At 33.1% G+C, this 19,926-nt stretch overlaps 1 protein-coding gene across 1 annotated transcript in view; it reads right to left on the bottom strand.

Moving 5' to 3' along the window:
• The window catches only part of LOC126887030 (uncharacterized), a 560,578-nt gene that overhangs the window by 46,430 nt on the left and 494,222 nt on the right, over positions 1 to 19,926 (bottom strand). Inside the window, exons 13-14 of the mRNA XM_050654335.1 lie at positions 16,928 to 16,989; positions 3,340 to 3,541 (exon numbers count right to left, since the gene is read on the bottom strand). Coding sequence (XP_050510292.1) covers positions 3,340 to 3,541; positions 16,928 to 16,989 — 264 coding nt within the window. The remainder of the gene's footprint in view (positions 1 to 3,339; positions 3,542 to 16,927; positions 16,990 to 19,926) is intronic.

Genomic DNA, 19,926 nt, shown 5'->3' with positions numbered 1-19,926 from the left:
GAGCGGGAAAAGTCCCTTAGAATAAATATTTTTTGTAATTAAAAATCACACTAAATTTTCTCTTTTTTTCACCCCTGTAACTAATTAAAATAAACATAGAAGTTTTCAGGGACTTTTGGCCCTTTGTAATAAGGAATAACGTAATCTTTTATTCTGCGTTTACATTTTTAAAAATACTTATTTATTAGTTTTCTCAGGATTCGAAAAGAATGAATTATTTAAAATGCATTGGAGCCGAAATTTGCGCTTTTACCCTTAATATTATGACATTCATTACGGTATCAGGGAAATATATGGCAATGAAAGAGCTGAGGTACTTGCCAGAAGAGCTAAAAACTACTTTAGTCTAGACCCGGCCGTGAAAGTACCAAAATCATCATTTGCGACCCTAAAAAACCTGAATCCTAAGGCAATATAACTCGCACTGGGAAAATATACTCGGTGAACCGGTAGTATACGGGTATTATACGAGCGAAACGGTAATGTATATTGAACGGACATGTGCTAGCTAATAGGGCTAAAGTACTGCAGAAATCAAGCAGGAATCTGCAGAGTCATAACAGGCTTTCTTACTGAACCAGTTAAGGGGCACCAGCATACAATAGGACTGTTTCTCATGGAAACTTAAGCTACAGACTCTGTAGCAGAGAACCTGAAACTGCCAACCATATGTTGCATGGCTGCGAGCCATTAGATCTCAGGCTGTAAATACTGTTTGGAGACAACCAAGTGACTACTTATTATGTACCTATATGGTAGCCATGGAGTAATGGAAGATATACGACTGGCTACAGTACAACCATTTATAACATAGGGATTCCTTGAAAAAAAAAAGACAAACAGACGGACGGACGAATGGACAAATAGAATAAACAGTGTCTAAATTTTATTTTCATATTATTTCTATCAAGAACAAGCCCTAGAACATAAGAGAAAGTTGTTTCTCTGTTTTGTGGACTTGGAAAAAATCTGGGAAATATTAAACCGTAGAAATGTGAAACCGAAGCTAATCCAAGCAATAAAGAGTATATTTATATAAATGTACACGTAACAATATAAGAACGAACAACCGCTCATCTATAGAATTCTACACAAGGACATATGTAAGACAAGGTGGCGTTCTGAGTCTTTTGTTATTCATCACTCTAATGGACGAAATTGCAAAAGAATGCAGGGGTGTGTTAAACAGAACTAGGGTTGGGGTGTATAAACTACAAAAAGTATACGTGTCAGAGTTGATAGTTATATGCCGATGACCTGGTAATTGTGGCAAAATCAAAAAAATACTTGCAAGTTAATGTGAATGTTTGGAATGAAGCTCTTAAGAAATTCGGGATAAAGATAAATATTGAAAAAAGAGAAGCTTTAGTAATATCGAAAATATAAATGTAAAGCTGAATAATGAGACTATTACACAAGTAGAGGACTTCAAGTACCTAGGATCAACACTGAATGGACAAGGAAATATAGAACCAGAAATAAACAACAGGGTAATAAGTGCACCAAAAGTATACTATGCACTAAATAAAAGTTTTATTAGGAAGAAAGAAGTAAGCCTGAGAACAAAAGTGAAAGTATTTCAATCTGTATACGAGCCGGTGCTACTCTACGGTAGTGAAACGTGGACAGTGAACGACAACATCCGTAGTAAAATTCAAGCAAGCGAAATGCGATATTTACGTGCAGTATCCGGGGTGACCACACGTGATAGTATAAGAAATAAAGACATACGTGAAAGGTGCGGTATTGGAAGGACCTTAGACAGACTTCAAATGAAACAGTTATCGTGGTTCGGACATATGGCGAGAATGAGTGAAGGTAGAACTGTAAAGAGGGTATGGAAAGCGGCATCCGACAACAAACGACGAAGAGGCAGGCCAACAAGAACATGGAACGCGGATATTGGAAAGGCTTGCACAAAAAGAAATATTGGATGGAGAGAAGCAGAAAGACTGCCCGAAAGGCATAAAGACGTCTTATTTCTCCACTTGTAAGGTACAAGAGGATGTAAGGTACAAGAGGATGGCTTCAGTAAATTAGTAATTAAGTATTATTTCCATCCAATATTTACATATTTTTTATACTGCAATAAGAATATGTGTTTGACAAAACAAGAAATAAATAATAAAAAATTAAATAAAAAATAAATAAAATAATAAAAATTTGGTAATGTTTTACAATAATTGATTACTGGGGTGCATCTACAGACCGCTCGGATTTATAAAAATTAAATCTTTATATTATGCAAGTATAGTCCTGTCGCCAGGGGGGTACAACGGCCTGCTTTATTCAGATGGACTTACCCAAGTCTTTTTATGTATTTTGGCCCGTAGAACACGAATTTTTTGGGTAACAGTTGATTCGGATGTCGATAAGGTTGTTATAAACAAAGAAGTTGAGGAACTACATAACAGCAATTTCTCGCAAAACAAAACATTTTTTTGTATTTTTTGGTCCATTCTAACCAAAAAATGTTCCTACAAGTTTTTTTGTAGGATGCATAGTTCTCGAGATAACCGCAGTTGAACTTTCAAAAAATCGAAAAATTGCAATTTTTGAACCCGAATAACTTTTGATTAAAAAATAAAATTGCAATTCTGCTTACCGCATTTGGAAGTTTAAGTCAAATTATATCGGTTTTGAATATTTGCATTGCTAAAAATTTATTTTTTTATTGTTAAAAAAAGCTATAAACACATAGTGTTTCCCGTGCCTAATACATACGTTTTAACGCATGCTACGTAGAAATAGCCTCGCTTGCACTTGTACCTACTCTACCTACTCGTTCGATTTTAAATGAGAAATCACTGAAAACATCACTCAAGCACTAGGTATTTATAGCTTTGTTTAACAATAAAATAATAAATTTTTAGCAATGCACATAATTAAAACCGATATAATTTGACTTGAACTTTCAAATGCGGTAAGCAGAATTGCTATTTTATTTTTTAATCAAAAGTTATTCGGGTTCAAAAATTGCAATTTTTCGATTTTTTTAAAGTTCAACCGCGTTTATCTCGAAAACTATTGATCCTACGAAAAAAAATTGTAGAAGCATTTTTTGGTTGGAATGGCCGCCCAAAAAATACAAAAAAAAATGTTTGTTTTGCGAGAAATCGCTGTTATGTAATTCCTCAACTTCTTTGTTTATAACAATCTTATCGACATCCGGATCAACTGTTACCCAAAAAATTCGTGTTTTACGGGTCAAAATACATAAAAAAAACTTGGGTAAGTCCATCGGAATACAGGAGGCCGAATGCCACAGGAAGCCCTGTGCCCCCCTGGCGACAGGACTAGTATGTAGCTTAATAAATTTTATACTTTACGTTTGCTTACCTGCTTGTCTAGTCATAAAATCTTTTGTTATAATCCTTTCAGTTTTGTTATCTGTTGGAGTGTATTTCACATAAAATTTATGTAAAGTATAAGGCTTTAATTTAGAAACACGAATGTTTAAATTTTTTGGTTTTAGTGATTGGTAATTTTGAGTATCCACTGCAAATTGATATTTTAGGAATTGGCAATGATCTGTGGGAAACTGGAAATAAAAATTAAATTAATTAAATTTACAGTTTAATCTTAGATACAAAAATAGTCCAAGGAAATAAGATTTTTCTCAGGAGTTTAAATAAGCCAGGTACCTATCTGACAACTTTTTTGTAGACACATATAAAGAAAACCTACCTGTTTCCTGCCAAGAGTTCGGAGTCGTTTTCTAATTCTTAACAATTTAGTGTAATAAACTTCTGTTATTTAAATAAAGTGCAATAAATTTTTATTTTTTGCACCCCATTCAAAACAGTGGCGGATCTAGACATTTTCCTTAGGAGGGGAAATTTGCCTTAGAGCTTCCAATGAAACACCAACCAAAAGATATAAAAAAGATAAACCCAAACTACCATTCAGTTACCTTAATTTTCCTAACTTGCATGTTTATTGCGTTGAATTTGGCTGTCGGTGGTTTAAGGTTTAAGGTTCATATCAGCTAATATATTATTTTTATGCCTCAAAATTTTTTTCTTTAATTTTGTTATCTTCACTCTTTTTTTTGGGGGGGGGTTTCTTTTCCCTCACCCTAGAGCCGCCACTGGTTCAAAAGCTAAATAATTGACATACAATTACATTTGATTTTTTAAAACGCAGAAAAAACTTCAAAATGGCGATTTTTGAAAGCTAAAAAGTCAAATTGTTGCTTCTCAAACTGCAAGACAATGCAAAATCGTGTTATTTAATGACTAGGGGCCGGTTGTTCGAACGCTAATCAACAATGATCACTATCAAATATTTAATTACTGTCACCAACTGTCAATGTCAACTTTGATTGGGTTGCTGAAAACATAATTGATTATAATTATGAAATTAGTTAGGAGATAGGAGATAGGAAAAAATGTATTCAGGTAAAAGTTGGAGCATAGACAGGATCATAATCTAAAATTATTTTGAAATATACAGAGCCACCCGTATTGACATGGTGACACATAGTTTTATATTTTTTTTAATGGAACACCCTGTATATTTTTACATTTTTGGATTGTTTTCGTTGTGTTATTTCCTAAAATATAAGGTTTGGTAATGTTATACGCGGTAGTTTAAAAGATAATTACGATTTATTATTAATTTCAAAACACTATTGACACCCTGTAGAAGTAGGTACCTACAGCGACTTCATATCAAAAACACTGTTAATGTTCAAATCATTTTTAATATAGTTTACTATTGTAACAAATTATTAATCCAGCGAAATGTATAATTTTAGTATACAGGGTTGTTCAAAACTCGAAATGAGTATTTTTCGAATATATTTGCTAGACTTAAAAATTCTCAGACTTGAAAACAAACATGAGTTCTCCGTATTTCATAAACGTACCCATACCGGCACAACTATACACAACTCATGATACCATCCTATATCCTACAAATTGGCTAACTCAGACATAAACATCTACTTAAAACCCTTGGTACATGAATATGACAATTATGTCTCCCATTAAATGAATTTGTTGTTATCATTTACTTACTAACTTACTACTTACCAAGTTAGTCTTACACTATTTACCTTTTTTGGATGATTATTAATAAACACAAACAGGGCTGCTTTATCCATTAGGCAATATAGGCAGTTGCCTAGGGCGGCAAATTATGAGAGGGCGGCAAAAATACTGTACAAAAAATATTTGTATATAAAAATTGAAATCGAATAACATTTAAGTACATCGTACATCCATCAATGGAATATAAGTGGGCATTAATTTCTAGAAAACATATTGCATTTTCTTAACACTATTCATTCAAAAAGGACAGAAGTTGTAAATTTAGGGATTATTGGGCCGTCGGCAGCACCGCAAAGGCGGTGGCGGGCGCACTGTTCTATAATTTTTTTAAACTCAATCCTTTTGGGTTATTCGTGATTGAAAATTTGCCATTTTCATTGAGAAATGTCGCCTTTTCGGACGGTTTTTTGCGAATACCTTAAAAATTATGCATCTAACGAAAAAAACTATATAAAACATGTTTGTAGCTTATGAAAAATCAAAGAGGTTCGTTCCTTCATAAGTCTTCTCATCATCATCATCATAGTCATTAACATCTTAGTAGATGTGTTGTGGTTCATAATTGGGCTTCAGCAGCTCGGACAGTTTGATTGATAATATTTCTCCACTGGTCGCGGTCATCAGTTACATGTATTGCCTCAGTATACTGTTTGTTGAGAAGCTTTTTAGTAATGTCCGCCCATCGCTGTGGAGATCTTCCGCGTTGGCGTTGAGTCTGAGGCCTTCCTTGGACCACCAACCGCTCCATTTTGTGATCACTCCGATGGATATGACCAAAGAACTTTAAAATTCTAGAGTAAACGGTACTGGAGAGACGCTGATCCGGTTTAATTTCATCCAGAACCGAGACATTTGTACGGCGAGCCGTCCATGGAATTCGAAGCAGGCGTCTCCATGTCCACATTTCAAAGGCGTCTATACGTCGTCTATATGATTCTTTGACTGTCCATGTCTCGCATGCATAGTAAAATATGGAAAAGACCAGAGTTGAAACGAGTCTCTTTTTGTTTGTCATAGTAATGTGACGATCACGCCAGACCCCGTTTAGTTCACTCATTGCTGCTCTTGCTAGTTGAATGCGTCTTCTAATTTCGGGTTCACAACTGCCTGTGTTGTTAACTAGAGCTCCAAGATATATCATAGATGAGACTACCTCGCATCCCGCAATAGTTTGGGTTTCAGGAAACTGTTGTTGGCGATCAATAACCATGATTTTGGTTTTGTTGTAGTTAACCATGAGTCCAAATTTAGCACTTTCTTCCTCGAGTTTTTTTAATAATTCAATAATTTCTTCTGGAGTAGAGGCTAGAAGTGTAGTGTCGTCTGCGAAATGCAAGTTAGATATCTTAACACCACCTAGGTTTACTCCTCCCTCCCAACCATCCAAGACTCTGCGCATTATGAACTCCGAATAGATGTTAAATAATAAGGGAGATAAAACGCATCCTTGGCGTACTCCCTTCTCCAAAGTGCATTTGTCAGACAGGTATCCGTCCATTCGAATATATGCCAGGTTATCTTGGTACAGTTTGCTAATAAGGTGAGTCAAGTGTTTAGGTACACCCATTGTCGTCAATATGTTCCATAGTTTGTCCCATCTAACATTATCAAAGGCCTTTGTATAATCGACGAAACATATAAATATCGGGATCTGGTATTCTCTGGCTTTTTCTATGATGTTTCTTACATTAAGGATTTGTTCTCTAGTACCTCTGCCCTTTACAAATCCAGCCTGCTCAGGTGCTATTTGCCAACTTATGAAGTTTTCTAGACGCCGTTGCAGTATGTAGAGGATCACCTTACTGGCGTGTGATATTAGAGCTAATAGCCTGTAGTTGTTACAATTATTTGTTGAACCTTTCTTATGAAGAGGTATGATTATGGTCTTTCTCCAATCCTCAGGCCAAACGCCTGTGTGCCATATTTCATTACACAATCGATGTAATATTTTCACTCCACATTCCGGAAGATGCTTCAAGACGTCTGCAGTAATGAGATCATAATAAGTCTTCTAGTGATAACATAAAAAGAGATATGGTAGGTGAAAAGACATTTTTTTGTGCATGATCAAATCGGTGTGTTCAACTTAATAACAGAGAAATGGTCGATTTTAACGGTATAATGCTATCAATATGTTTTGTAAGTACTGTCTGAAAAGACCTTTAAAACGACCGCAATGTTAAATTTCGATTACATTCAAACTAAGCGAGATATGGTGCAACAAAAAAGGATGACTAATTTATTTTAAGATAAAATGCGAAGTATGTATATTTTAACCCCTCATCCACCAGATTTAAATGCATCGTTTTGCTTCTACAATATCTTTTACTATAGTGTTATTTCTATGTTCAACAAGTTGGACGGGTTTAAAATGTATGGTTTTTGAAAAAAATAAGATCAAATTATAGAGAGCATTTTTAATTTTTTTTAAAATCTTCGTTTTTCTCCATGTGACTCGAAAATGATAATGAGATACAGAAATGAAAGAAAAATAAAATTGTCATCTAAAAGAAAACCTACATTTTTGTAAGGTATTTTTTACGTATCTCTTATCACTTTCGAATTACATGGAGAAAAAAGGAAGATTTTTAAGGAAATTTAAAAATGTGCTCTATAATTTGATCTTTTTATTTTCAAAAATCATTCATTTTAAACCCGTCCAACTTTTTGAATATAGAAATAATACTATAGTAGAAGGTATTGTAGAAGGAAAACGATGCATTTAAATTCTGATGGATGAGGGGTTAAATATACTTTTTTAAATTTATATATACTATTTCTTATTTTATACTCATTTTTCCTTAAAATACATTAGTCATGTTTTTTGCACCATATTTCCCTTAGTTCGAATGTAACCGACATTTACCAGTTCTCGTTTTAAAGGTCTTTTCAAGCGCTACAAAAGGTATTCGTAGCATTATACCCCTAAAATCGACCAGTTCTCTGTTATTTTAAGTTGAATACACCGATTTGAGCATGCACAAAAAAAATCTTTTTTCACTTACCATCTCTTTTTTTATTAAAACTAGAAGATTTATGAAAAAATGAATCTCTCTGATTTTTCATAAACTGCAAAAATGTTTTATATAGTTTTTTCTTTAGATGCACAATTTTTATGGTATTCCCAAAAAACAGTCTCCGAAAAGTGTCATTTTTCAATGAAAATGGCAAATTTTTAACCACGAATCACTCAAAAAGTATTGAGTTTTCAAAAAAATTTACAAAACAGTTTTTGCATAGAATTAGGTTCTCTGGTCACTTCCGGTGTTAGTTTGATAAACAAAATTTCCACCCACGAGAACGGATGGGAACCACCCCTAAGTTAAAAGCGCCATAGGATATAGGGTAGACTTTATTTCTTGAGCTTTTCCCTACTTACACTGAAAATATCAAGTAAATTGATGCAGTAGGATGGAATTCGGAGCCAAATGCCCTCTTCTGACTGCACTAATAGATACCTACATCATTTATACATGAATGCATTCACTTAAAGGGTCATTTGGATACCACAATAAAATCACCAATCACCAATAATTGACATATCTAAATATTTGAAGAAGAGGGGATTGAAAGATATTTTCCCTAATTTTGATATTGCTTTGCGCATTTATTTGTACATCCCAGTTGCCAACCAACGTGTCCGCTAAAAGGTCATTTTCGAAAATGTCAAGAATTGAAAATAGTCATGAAAATAATTTTCGATCAAGTATGACGCAAGAACTTCTTAACAATTTGTCGATTTTGTCCATAGAAAGTGACGTAACAAAGGAGATAAATTATGACGACATTATAGATGATTTTTCCAAAAAAAATCAAGAAAGGAATCTGATGTGATCGAACGGGAATGACAATTTTTATGTATTTTTAATTAAATAAAAAAATCTGCTTGCAATTTTTTTTTCGCAAAAATGGTACATGCTTGAAGGACGGCTACTAGAGAATTGCCTAGGGCGTCAATTGACCTAAACGCGGCCCTGAACACAAATAAACATAAATCTGGTTTTATGCTTTTAATTTCGGGTTCAAGTTTTTATTTAGTACTCAATGGAATTCTCAATATTGGTAGATACATATAATGAACCATCTCAAACATATTTATTTTCCTTTTAGTCATCCAAAATGTTCTACATATCATATTATAATATGCATCTATAAAAAAGTAGTTTAATGTTTTGGGAACATAATATAGAGGTTTAATGAATCCTGGCGAGAAGCCAGATGCGTGTCGAGACGCCTGGCGAGGAGCGCGGTGAGATGCCTGACGAGATGCGAGGCTTCACTATACAGGGTGGAGCATTAGTGTGACAAAGTCCAATTACTCGTTTGTCGTAAGAGATATAAAAAAGTTATTTAGGTAAAAGTTGGGGCACGGACGGGATCATAATTTAAAAATATTTTCAGATATACAGGGTTACCCGTATTGACAGTGTCACACAAACTGTTTTTTTTAATGGAACACCCTATATTTTTTTTACATTTTTGGATTCTCCTCGATGTTTTATTTCTCAAAATATAGGGTTTTGTAATACATACGAGGTAGATTAAAAGATAATTACGTTTTATTGTTAATTTCGTAGCAAAATTCACACCCTGTAGAATTGTAGTGATTTGACATCAAAGTTTTTATTTATTGTCAAATAATTTTTAATATAGTCTACTATTGTTAAAAATTATTAATATAGCGAAAAGTTTAATATTAATATAGAGGGTTGGTCAAAACTCGGAATGAATATTTTCTGAGTTTTCTTAAATGGAACACCCTGTATTTTAGTATTCTAATGAAATGATATTTTATGGTACTTTTTTATTTCTTAAGCATTCTCTATACCTATCTGCTTTAATTTTTGAGTTATTCGTGATTCTTTAATCCAAACTTTAATTGCAACAAAAATTACGTGAAATTTTATTAGATAGCTGTGCAAATATTCAATCAAAAATAATTTTTCAAACAAAATGTAGATATTAATCTAAACTGATCCTTAATTTATTAATATTGGATGAGCTATCCAAATACCTGCGTAGTTAAGATTGTTGGTGCGTAAAATATGAATAAAAACATACAAGATTCTTCCTAGTTGGCTATGACAATAAATTTGTTAAAAAATTGACATTATACTACAGTGAAACTTGGATAATTCGAATCTCAGGGGACCGTTAAAAAAATTCGAATTATCCAAAAATTCGAATTAAAAAATAAATCTACAAAAACAAGGATTACCTACAAAAACATCTGCAAATGATAAATATCAGTAGTTGATCAGCAAAAAACAGTAGTTGATCATTTTTATCGCTTGGAGATGTTTTTATTCCTCTTCTTCTTCTTCTTCTTAACTCAGGCGAGACTCGTTAGTCTCTGGAACTTGGTCAGTCTCTGGCACTTGGTCATAAGACCTTGTACCTTGTATCCGAAATTTTTAGCTGCTTTTTAGAATTTAGCTTCTCAGTAATGACAAAAGATTCTAAGATATTCAGAAAAGATAGCAGAAAAGTTCGAATTATCCAAAATATAATTCGAATTATTCACGACTTTTTACCATTACTTATGTAGGAAATGCTAGGGACCAGAATAAAAATTCGAATTAAAGAAGATTTCGAATTATGGAAGTTCGAATTAAGCAGGTTCCACTGTATTTTTATAATTTCAGTTGCTGTGTTACCATTACTGATATTAATTTTTTTAGTAAGTAACCGATGAGTAATTGATTAAAATGGCTTTTGTGCTAGGAGAGTATAACAAAAATGTGCTACTAGCAATAAGAATTTTTCATCAGCAATTCCCTGACAATCGAAAACCAAGAAGAGAAACTTTTAAAAGTATACTAAAATAATTTCAATGAACTGGATAGGTACTTAAATTACGAGAAACCCGATCGAATAAACTATTGTAAATTAATAAAATGCATTAAATGTAATCCTTAGTGTAACTGAGAATTTGCATATTAGGAAGAACGTTCTTACCTATAATCTAACTATCTAGACCTAAACTGTTGAAATAGTTTTAGTGTACTTTCAAAAGTTTCTCTTCTTGGTTGTCGTCTATCGGGCAATTACTGATGAAAAATTGTTATTGCTAGTAGCACATTTTTGTTGTACTCTCCTAGCGCAAAAACCATTTTGATCAGATATTCATCAGTTACTCATTAAAAAAATTAATATTAGTAATGGCAACAAAGCCACAAGACCACATCTTTACGATCAAACAAGTAACAGAAAAAACGAGAACTACTAAAACTGAAGTATATGCAGCATTTATAGATTTAGAAAAAGCATTCGATAAAGTTTCACAATACAAAGTATGGGAAAGTCTCGAACGAAGAAATATTGATCTCAAACTGAGGCAGGCTATACAAAGCTTATATAAACGTAACAAATGCTACATCAGGAAAGATAATACCCATTCTGAAACTTTTGAGATAAATGATGGACTGAAGCAGGGAGGAGTACTGAGCCCCACACTATTCATCGTAATCATGGATGACATCATAAAAGTAATGGAAGCAAAGACACGCAAATTACACATTGGTTACCACAGACTAGAACCTATAGGAATTTCAGTATGTGCATTTGTAGACGACTTGATGTTACTAGCACACAGCGAAGATGACCTCAAAAGGAACCTAATAATGTGGAAAGAGGAGCTGGAAGAGAGAAATATGAAAATAAACATGGAGAAAACAAAGATAATGGTCATGGGGAATGAAGATAAACAAGTAAATATAGAGATAAATAACAAGAAACTAGAACAAGTAACAACATATAAATACTTGGGTGTGAAAATAGAGAATGGAGGAAGATCAGAAGAAGAAGTCAACGAAAGGATAACCATGGCGTCCAGAATGTACCACAGCTTAAACAGAACATTCATTGGAAAGAGAGAAGTAAGCAGCAGGACAAAGATGATGGTATATAAAACAATCTTCAGGCCAATCCTTACCTATGGTAGTGAGAGCTGGGTGCTAACACAATCATCGAAAAGCAGAATAAACTCCATGGACATGAAGTACCTAAGAAAAGTAAAAGGAATTACAAGACGTGATAGAATAAGAAACAGCAGTGTGCGAGAAGAACTACAAGTCGAACCAATAACACAAATATTAGATAGGAACAAGCTTAAATGGTTTGGACATTTGTGTAGAATGAACGATGATAGACAGGTAAAACGCATATGGGAGGCAAAAGTACAAAACAAGAGAGGAAGAGGGAGACCAAAGAAAACCTGGAACGATGAAGTGGTAGAAATTCTGAGGACGAAAAATACAACGTGGACTGAAGCGAAACGAAGGGCCAAGAATAAGCAAGATTGGAGACGATTTATATATGATGTAGATGTATGAAATGTATTTGTAAACACCTTACACCGTTAGGTAGAAAGGTTTAGATTATATATATATATATATATATATATATATATATATATATATATATATATATATATATATATATATATATATATATATATAATGGCAACAAAGCACCTGGAACTATTAATATAGTTTATTGTCAAATGTTTTAGCAAATTTATTGTCATAGCCAACCAACTAGGTAGAATCTTGTATGTTTTTATTCACATTTTATGAACCAACAATCTTAACTACGTAGGTATTTGGATATCTCATCCAAAATTATTAAATTAAGGATCAGTCTAGATTAATATCTACTTTTTTTCAAAAAATTATTTTTGATTGAATATTTGCACAGCCACCTAATAAAATTTCACGTAATTTTTGTTGCAATTAATGTTTGGATTTAAGAATCACGAATAACTCAAAAATTAAAGCAGTTAGGTATAGGGAATGCTTAAGAAATTAAAAAGTACCGTAAAATATCATTTCACTAGAATACTAAAATACAGGGTGTTCCATTTAAGAAAACTCAGAAAATACTCATTCCGAGTTTTGGCCAACCCTGTATATTAATATTAAACTTTTCACTACTTTATTAATGTTTAACAATAGTAGACTATATTAAAAATCGTTTGACTACAAATAGAAACTTTGATGTGAAATCACTACAATTCTACAGGGTGTGAATGTTGCTACGAAATTAACAATAAAACGTAATTATCTTTTAAACTATCTCATATAATATCACAAAATTCTATATTTTGAGAAAAAATACTTCGAGGAGAATCCAAAAATGTAAAAATATACAGGGTGTTTCATTTAAAAAAACATAATTTTGCGTCACCCTGTAAACACGGACGCCCCTGTATATTTAAAAATATTTTTAAATTATGTTACTATCTGTGCCCCAACTTTTACCTAAATAACTTTTTTCGTATCTCTTACGACAAACGAGTAATTGGACTTTGTCACACTAATGCCCCACCCTGTATTTGTACGCTAAGTATCTTTTTTTGTTATACTACTATATTAATATAATCATAATTAATATGGACACACAGCAGCAACGTTTTCATCGTCTAAAAAAAACTAGAAATTTCAAAATTTAAAAATTATGCAAACTATCTCGGTTACACAGCTATGGGATCCAATTTGATTATATAAAAGGGAACGATAAGAAGCAAACTTTTATACTGAGTAAATAATAAAATAAATAAATAAAAAGAAAATGTGTCAACCACCGATATACGAATAGGCATTAGTCTAAGAGCTGGGAGCGGATTGTGTGCGTGATAAGTAATATGGAAAAACTATATGTACGTGAATATGTTGAATTAGTTTGTTGTACCCATGACTTTCACCAACGTTCGGAAACCAGAGTGGGGGCCGAGGGTAGTTATAAGGGGCCAAATTCGCGGTTTTTGAAGTTATACTTCTTTACGGGCGTAATGACGGTGAAATTTTATATGGGAAAACCTAGCGACCGGGCGCATGCGCATTATAACTTTGTTCTGATTGGATGTTCAAATGACATGACAAAAATTATCCAATATGGCAGCTGTGGCACAGCTGTGGGACTGTGGTTTGGTTATAATGTATGCTTGTTGCGTTTTAAAATTTGTAGGAAGAGAAACAACAAACAAAAAGTTAGTTAATGGTTATACTGTCTTTTTAAATAGTTTTCATATTATATTTTTGGACTTATCTACATAGAAGAGATGATTGTTGCATGCCAATGTGAAAGCTCATCAAACTGTGACTAGTATGAGTGCCGCAGATCTCGCTTATTCAAAGCTAAAGAATCTTTCACTGGTAAGTGTTTTATAAATAGTTGATCAAATTTTGTTATGATATTTGAACATAGCCACTTTGCACGACGCAAGTGATTGCGAAATTTATTAGTCGTTATACGGTCTCCGATACCTACCTTGAACCTACCAAAATACATAAGTAGTATGTAATACTTTTATTTAAATAATATTCACCTAATATATTGTTTTCTTACTCTATGTTTTGTTGTATTTTTTCAATTCTAAATCATTTCAATTCAAAATCAAAATAATTTGATTTACATAAGTTAAAAATGTCAAAAGGTTAATCTGTTTAGTTAGACGATCTTCGCACATAATGACAAGCTGTCTCTGTGGCGAAGTTTTAATGCGGGTGAATCCGAATACAACGCAAATACCAGCCGCTTGGTAAGTTGGTTCGAATCCCAATATAAACTTTTATTTTTTTATTTTTTTTTATACATTTTATGATTGTAAGTATATTTATTATATAATTTTATTTTCAGAAAATACGTATTTAGTTAAAAAAATTCCGACAATTAATGTTCAGAAATCATTTGTGGCATTTTTAATGTACTTGTGTGTGTTATTTTTTTATTATTTTAATTTTTGGCACTGTTTTAATAAAAATGTTTGAGAAGTAGTAAGTGTAAATTAATTTAATATTTAAATAAAATATAAATAAAAAGTACATTAATTTCGTTTATAATCATATAATAGAAGTATAACTTCTTACGTGCGTACAAAGTACACACACATTATTTTTTATTATTTTTTTATGACGCTCATGATCGAGATAGTGCACCAAAATTTGGGAATAAGTAGGTCATGACGTACCTAAGTAAAATCTCTAGGGGCGCAACGCTGCGTGGCCGACAAAGCGGTGGGGGTACGGGTGAATATAAAAATATAAGGGTTTTTTTGCGACGTTCGTGATTGAGATAGTGTACCAAAATTTGGGTATAAGTAGACCATGACATAAATAAGTAAAATCACCAGAGCAGGAAACCAGAGTGGGGGAGGAAGGTAGTTATAAGGGGTAAAAGTTCCGTTTTTTATTATTTTTTTTGTGACGCTCATGATCGAGATAGTGCACCAAAATTTGGGAATAAGGAGGTTATGACGTAAGTAAGTAAAATCTCCAGGAGCGGAATGCTGCGTGGCCGACAAAGGGGTGGGCAGAGGTGAATATAAAAAAATGTAAGGGGTTTTTTGCGACGTTCGTGATTGAGATAGTGCACCAAAATTTGGGAATAGGTAGACCGACATAACTAAGTGATATCCCCAGAGGCGGAAATTAGAGTGGCGGACGAGGGTAGTTATAAGGGGTAAAATTCGCGGTTTTTATTATTTTTTTTTTGTGGCGCTCATGATAGAGATAGTGCACCAAAATTTGGGAGTAAGTAGGTCATGACGTAACTAAGTGAAATCTCCAGGGGCGGAACGCTGCTTGGGGTACAAAGGGGTGGTAGGCAGCGGTGAGTATAAAAATACATATATGGGTTTTTTTGCCGTTAGTGATCGAGATCGTGCCATGACATTACTAAGTAAAATCCCCAGAGCCGGAAACCATTGTGTGTGACGAGGGTAGTTATAAGGGGTCAAAGTCGCCGTTTTTATTATTTTTTTTGTGACGCTCATGATCGAGATAGTGCACCAAAATTTGGGAATAAGTAGATCATGACATTACTAAGTCAAATCTCCAAGAGCGGAACGCTGCGTGGGGGACAAATGTTGTGCCGGATCACAAAAAAATAATACACACTGCGATTTTGACCCCTTACAACTACCCTCATCCCCAACTCTGGTTTCCGGCCTTGGGGATTTTACTTGGTCATGGTCTACTTATTCCCAAATTTTGGTGCACTATCTCAATCCAGAACGTCGCAAAAAACCCCTATATTTTTTATATTCACATCTACGCCGACCCCTTTATCGGCCATGCAGCGTTCCACGCCTGGAGATTATACTTAGTTATCTCATGACCTACTTATTCCCAAATTTTAGTGCACTATCTCGATCATGAGCGTCACAAAAAAAATAATAAAAACGGCGACTTTGACCCCTTATAACTACCCTCGTCACACACTCTGGTTTCCGGCTCTGGGGATTTTACTTAGTACCATGTCATGGTCTACTTATTCCCAAATTTTGGTCCACCATCTCAATCACGAACGTCGCAACAAACCCTTTATATTTTTTATATTCACCCCTACCCCCACCCCTTTGTCAGCCACGCAGCTTTCCGCCACTAGAGATTTTACTTAGTTACGTCATGTCCTACTTATTCTCAAATTTTGGTGCACTCTCTCGATCATGACCGTCACAAAAACAATAATAAAAACCGCAACTTTGACCCCTTATAACTACCCTCGGCCCCCACTCTGGTTTCCAGCCGTTGGTGAAAGTCATGTACACAACTAATTCAATATATCCCCGTATAGTTTGTCCATATTACTTATCACGCACAAAATCCGCTTCTATCTCTCCGACTATATATTTTTCATCTGCTCTTGTTCTACAATGTGGTAAGACCGAGAGATATAAAAAAACATTAAGGTATCAAGTTAGACGAAATGTAAATATTCTTGTTCGTATATTCGTATACTTTTTGCCCAGTATTTTATAGTTTTCTTAAAGTAATCAGATGCAAAATAACCAATTTTATCTGGTAATTTTGAAAAAAAAAGGGTAGATGATGCTATACTATTACATATAATTTCTATTTGGTTCAACTTACGCTTAATTCTATGTCTGCTGCGGTGCTTTCAGTAGTAATGTGAATTTTGTCTTCAGTTAGATCTAAAAAATAAAATAAAAACCAAATTGTAAACGAAGTTGTAAATTAAGATAATTAATAATAATTTATACAGTACAATTCAAATTCAAATTAAAAAAACTACATTAATTTTCTGTCATAACCAAAAATTGACTACCTTGTCATGTCATTCTGGACATCTCCAGTTTTCATTTCCTCATGTAGCTCATTTGGTCTGTGTCAACCGAACTGACAAAAGCCGTGTGTTTTATTCGAGCAAGGAAATCATGTTGCTCTTTAAGTATTTAATATGAATCCGTTATCATCGGCCTAGAGCCGCATTATTTATTACAAAAAATGTAACCATAAAACCATCTATTTTGATGTCACCATTACAACTAGTGTGCTAGTTTCATTTACTATTCGGAATGTAAGTATTTATCACATATTTTTTATTAACAGTCACAATTCCAACATTTTGCATTCAATCTAACGTGGAAATACTTTATTCTAGACACTGAGGTTGATCTCAATCAGATCAAAAACGTTCTGTTTTACTCCATTTGGACCACACTTTTAGTTTTATTTAAATTTTTATACCATTATACAAACTAAAGTTTTTATTTCTATGTAAATTTTTTAACTATGGTATACACTGTATACTATACAGCTACCTACTCGGATTTTGCCTTTAATTTGTCTTTACTTTTAATTGTACATAAATATTAAATTTGTTATTATAAAAACACTTAAAATTTATATATTTAATTTTAACCCTTTGGTAGCCACGTCTCGTAAAGTTACATGAGTGGACACACTGCGGTACCTAATGCCGCACATATAAAAACGGTATTAGATGTTAAAGATATCAAAAAATTTTTTTAGAATAACAAAAGAACAGCGTTATTTTTAATATTTTTTTTTGTATGACTTTAACATAATGTAACGACTCAGGCGCAAAATAAAAAAAAACGAGTAGGAAGTCTTACAATGTAATCCGAACAAAGGAAACGTTTACTACAACAAAAATTTCACAAGCATCCCAAAAGTAAAATACTTAAATACAAAATAATTGAATTAGTCTTATAAAGACACATTGCACTGAATTTTTTTCTCACTTTGTTTTTTGCAAATAGTTATTTATGTACCAAGTCAGTAAAGTGACTCTTTATCGAACGAGTCTGATATTATGAGCCGAGCGAGCCTAACGAGCGAGGCGAATAAGAGACGAGTTCGATAAGGAGTCTTTACTGACGTGCTGCATACAAAATTTTATCGCTAATTCAATTCAATTCAATTCAATTTTATTTCCAAAGAAGAATTTTGTACATTGTAATTAACAATAATATTATATTTAATATAATGCACCCACTTCAGGGAAAAAGCACACTAGTCAACTTAATACCTGTATTGTAACCTTAATCCCTGAAGGTGTACAATCCAATTGTACAATTTTAAACAGTAAGTACTTGTGGCTGGTATAATTTACATACTCTATGATTGACAAAAAACAATTGAAAGTGAGAGGAGAGAAGACCTAATCGGCATGGCGCAACTATATTTACTAGAAGACAGTTTGGCTAGAAAATTATATTTTTAGAAAATGTTGAATTCAATTGTTTTAGTTAATATCATATTTTTTATGGTTCTTTTAAACTGTTTATAATTTATTATTGTTTTTATATTTTTTGGCAATAAATTAAATAGAGTTGGACCATAATAAAATAGTGATCGTTTTGTAATTGTCTTGCTGAAAAATGGTACTTTAACCAAAAGTTGTTGAGTTGTCCTTGTATACTTTTGATGTTGATTTATTTTTAACTTACTTGAATTGGAAAATACCCAAATTAATGATTGCTGTATATAAATAGATCGGACACTCATTTGTTTTAGCTCTTTATATAAAAGTGATGTGGAAAAAAGTTTACTTTTTTTAAATATTATTTTAAGAAGTTTATTTTGAGCTGTCTGTAAAATATGTAAGGTATTACTAAATGTACCACCCCAAACAACAAGACAATATCGTATCATAGATTCAATCCAAGAGTTATATAGGATACTCAAGGTTTTTTTTGAGAGAATGTCTCTTAATACGTAAAATTTAGGCATTAAGGATCTAATTCTTTTTGCAACGTGTGCCACATGCTCACGCCATCTCAGATGCTGATCAATTATAACTCCTAAATATTTAATAGATTTAGTTTTTTCTAAAGAGGGACATGTGACATGCCTGCACACTGTTGCAATCTGAACTATGAATTTTTAAACTAATATTAGTTGGCTGATCAGACATAGTGGGAGAAAAAGTAATAAATTTAGTTTTTTTTATATTCAGATCGCCACGCGATCCCATGTTGAATCTTTAAATACTAAGACTGTGTCATCAGCATAGCATAAAATTCGCCCTGAAAACCCATGAATTTCGGTTATACTATTAATGTACAGTATAAATAGAATCGGACTTAGTACTGTTCCTTGGGGTACCCCAACAGTAATCTCTTTAGTTGAGCTAATACAATTACCTATTTTAACTCTTTGTGTTCTTTGAGATAAATAATTACTAATAAGATTTAAAGCTATACCTCTTACCCCATTTTTATATAATTTGTTTAGAAGAATCTCATGTGATATAGTATCAAAAGCTTTAGCGAGATCCAGAAAAATTGCTAGACATTTATTTGATTCTTCTAGACATTGTACTGTTTGATCAACAAGATCGATTATAGCTTTCTATGTGTTAGCTTTTTTCACAAATCCAAATTGCCTTTCGGTTATAATTTTATATTTATCAAAGAATGTAATTAGTCTCTTTTTGAGAGATTGTTCAAAAATTTTCGAAAAACTATTAATGACTGATATAGGACGGTAATTGTCGACTTGTTTTTGATTACCGGCTTTGAAAACAGGTGTTACAAGTGATTCTTTCCATTGTGTTGGGATTTTTCCTGTTGTATAACAGAGATTAATGATATGAACTAATG

Source organism: Diabrotica virgifera, chromosome 6 (genome assembly GCF_917563875.1).
Source record: "Diabrotica virgifera virgifera chromosome 6, PGI_DIABVI_V3a".
Lineage (NCBI taxonomy): Eukaryota > Metazoa > Arthropoda > Insecta > Coleoptera > Chrysomelidae > Diabrotica > Diabrotica virgifera.
The sequence above is the reverse complement of the archived record's forward strand: the minus strand, read 5'-3'. Positions and strand labels throughout refer to the sequence as shown.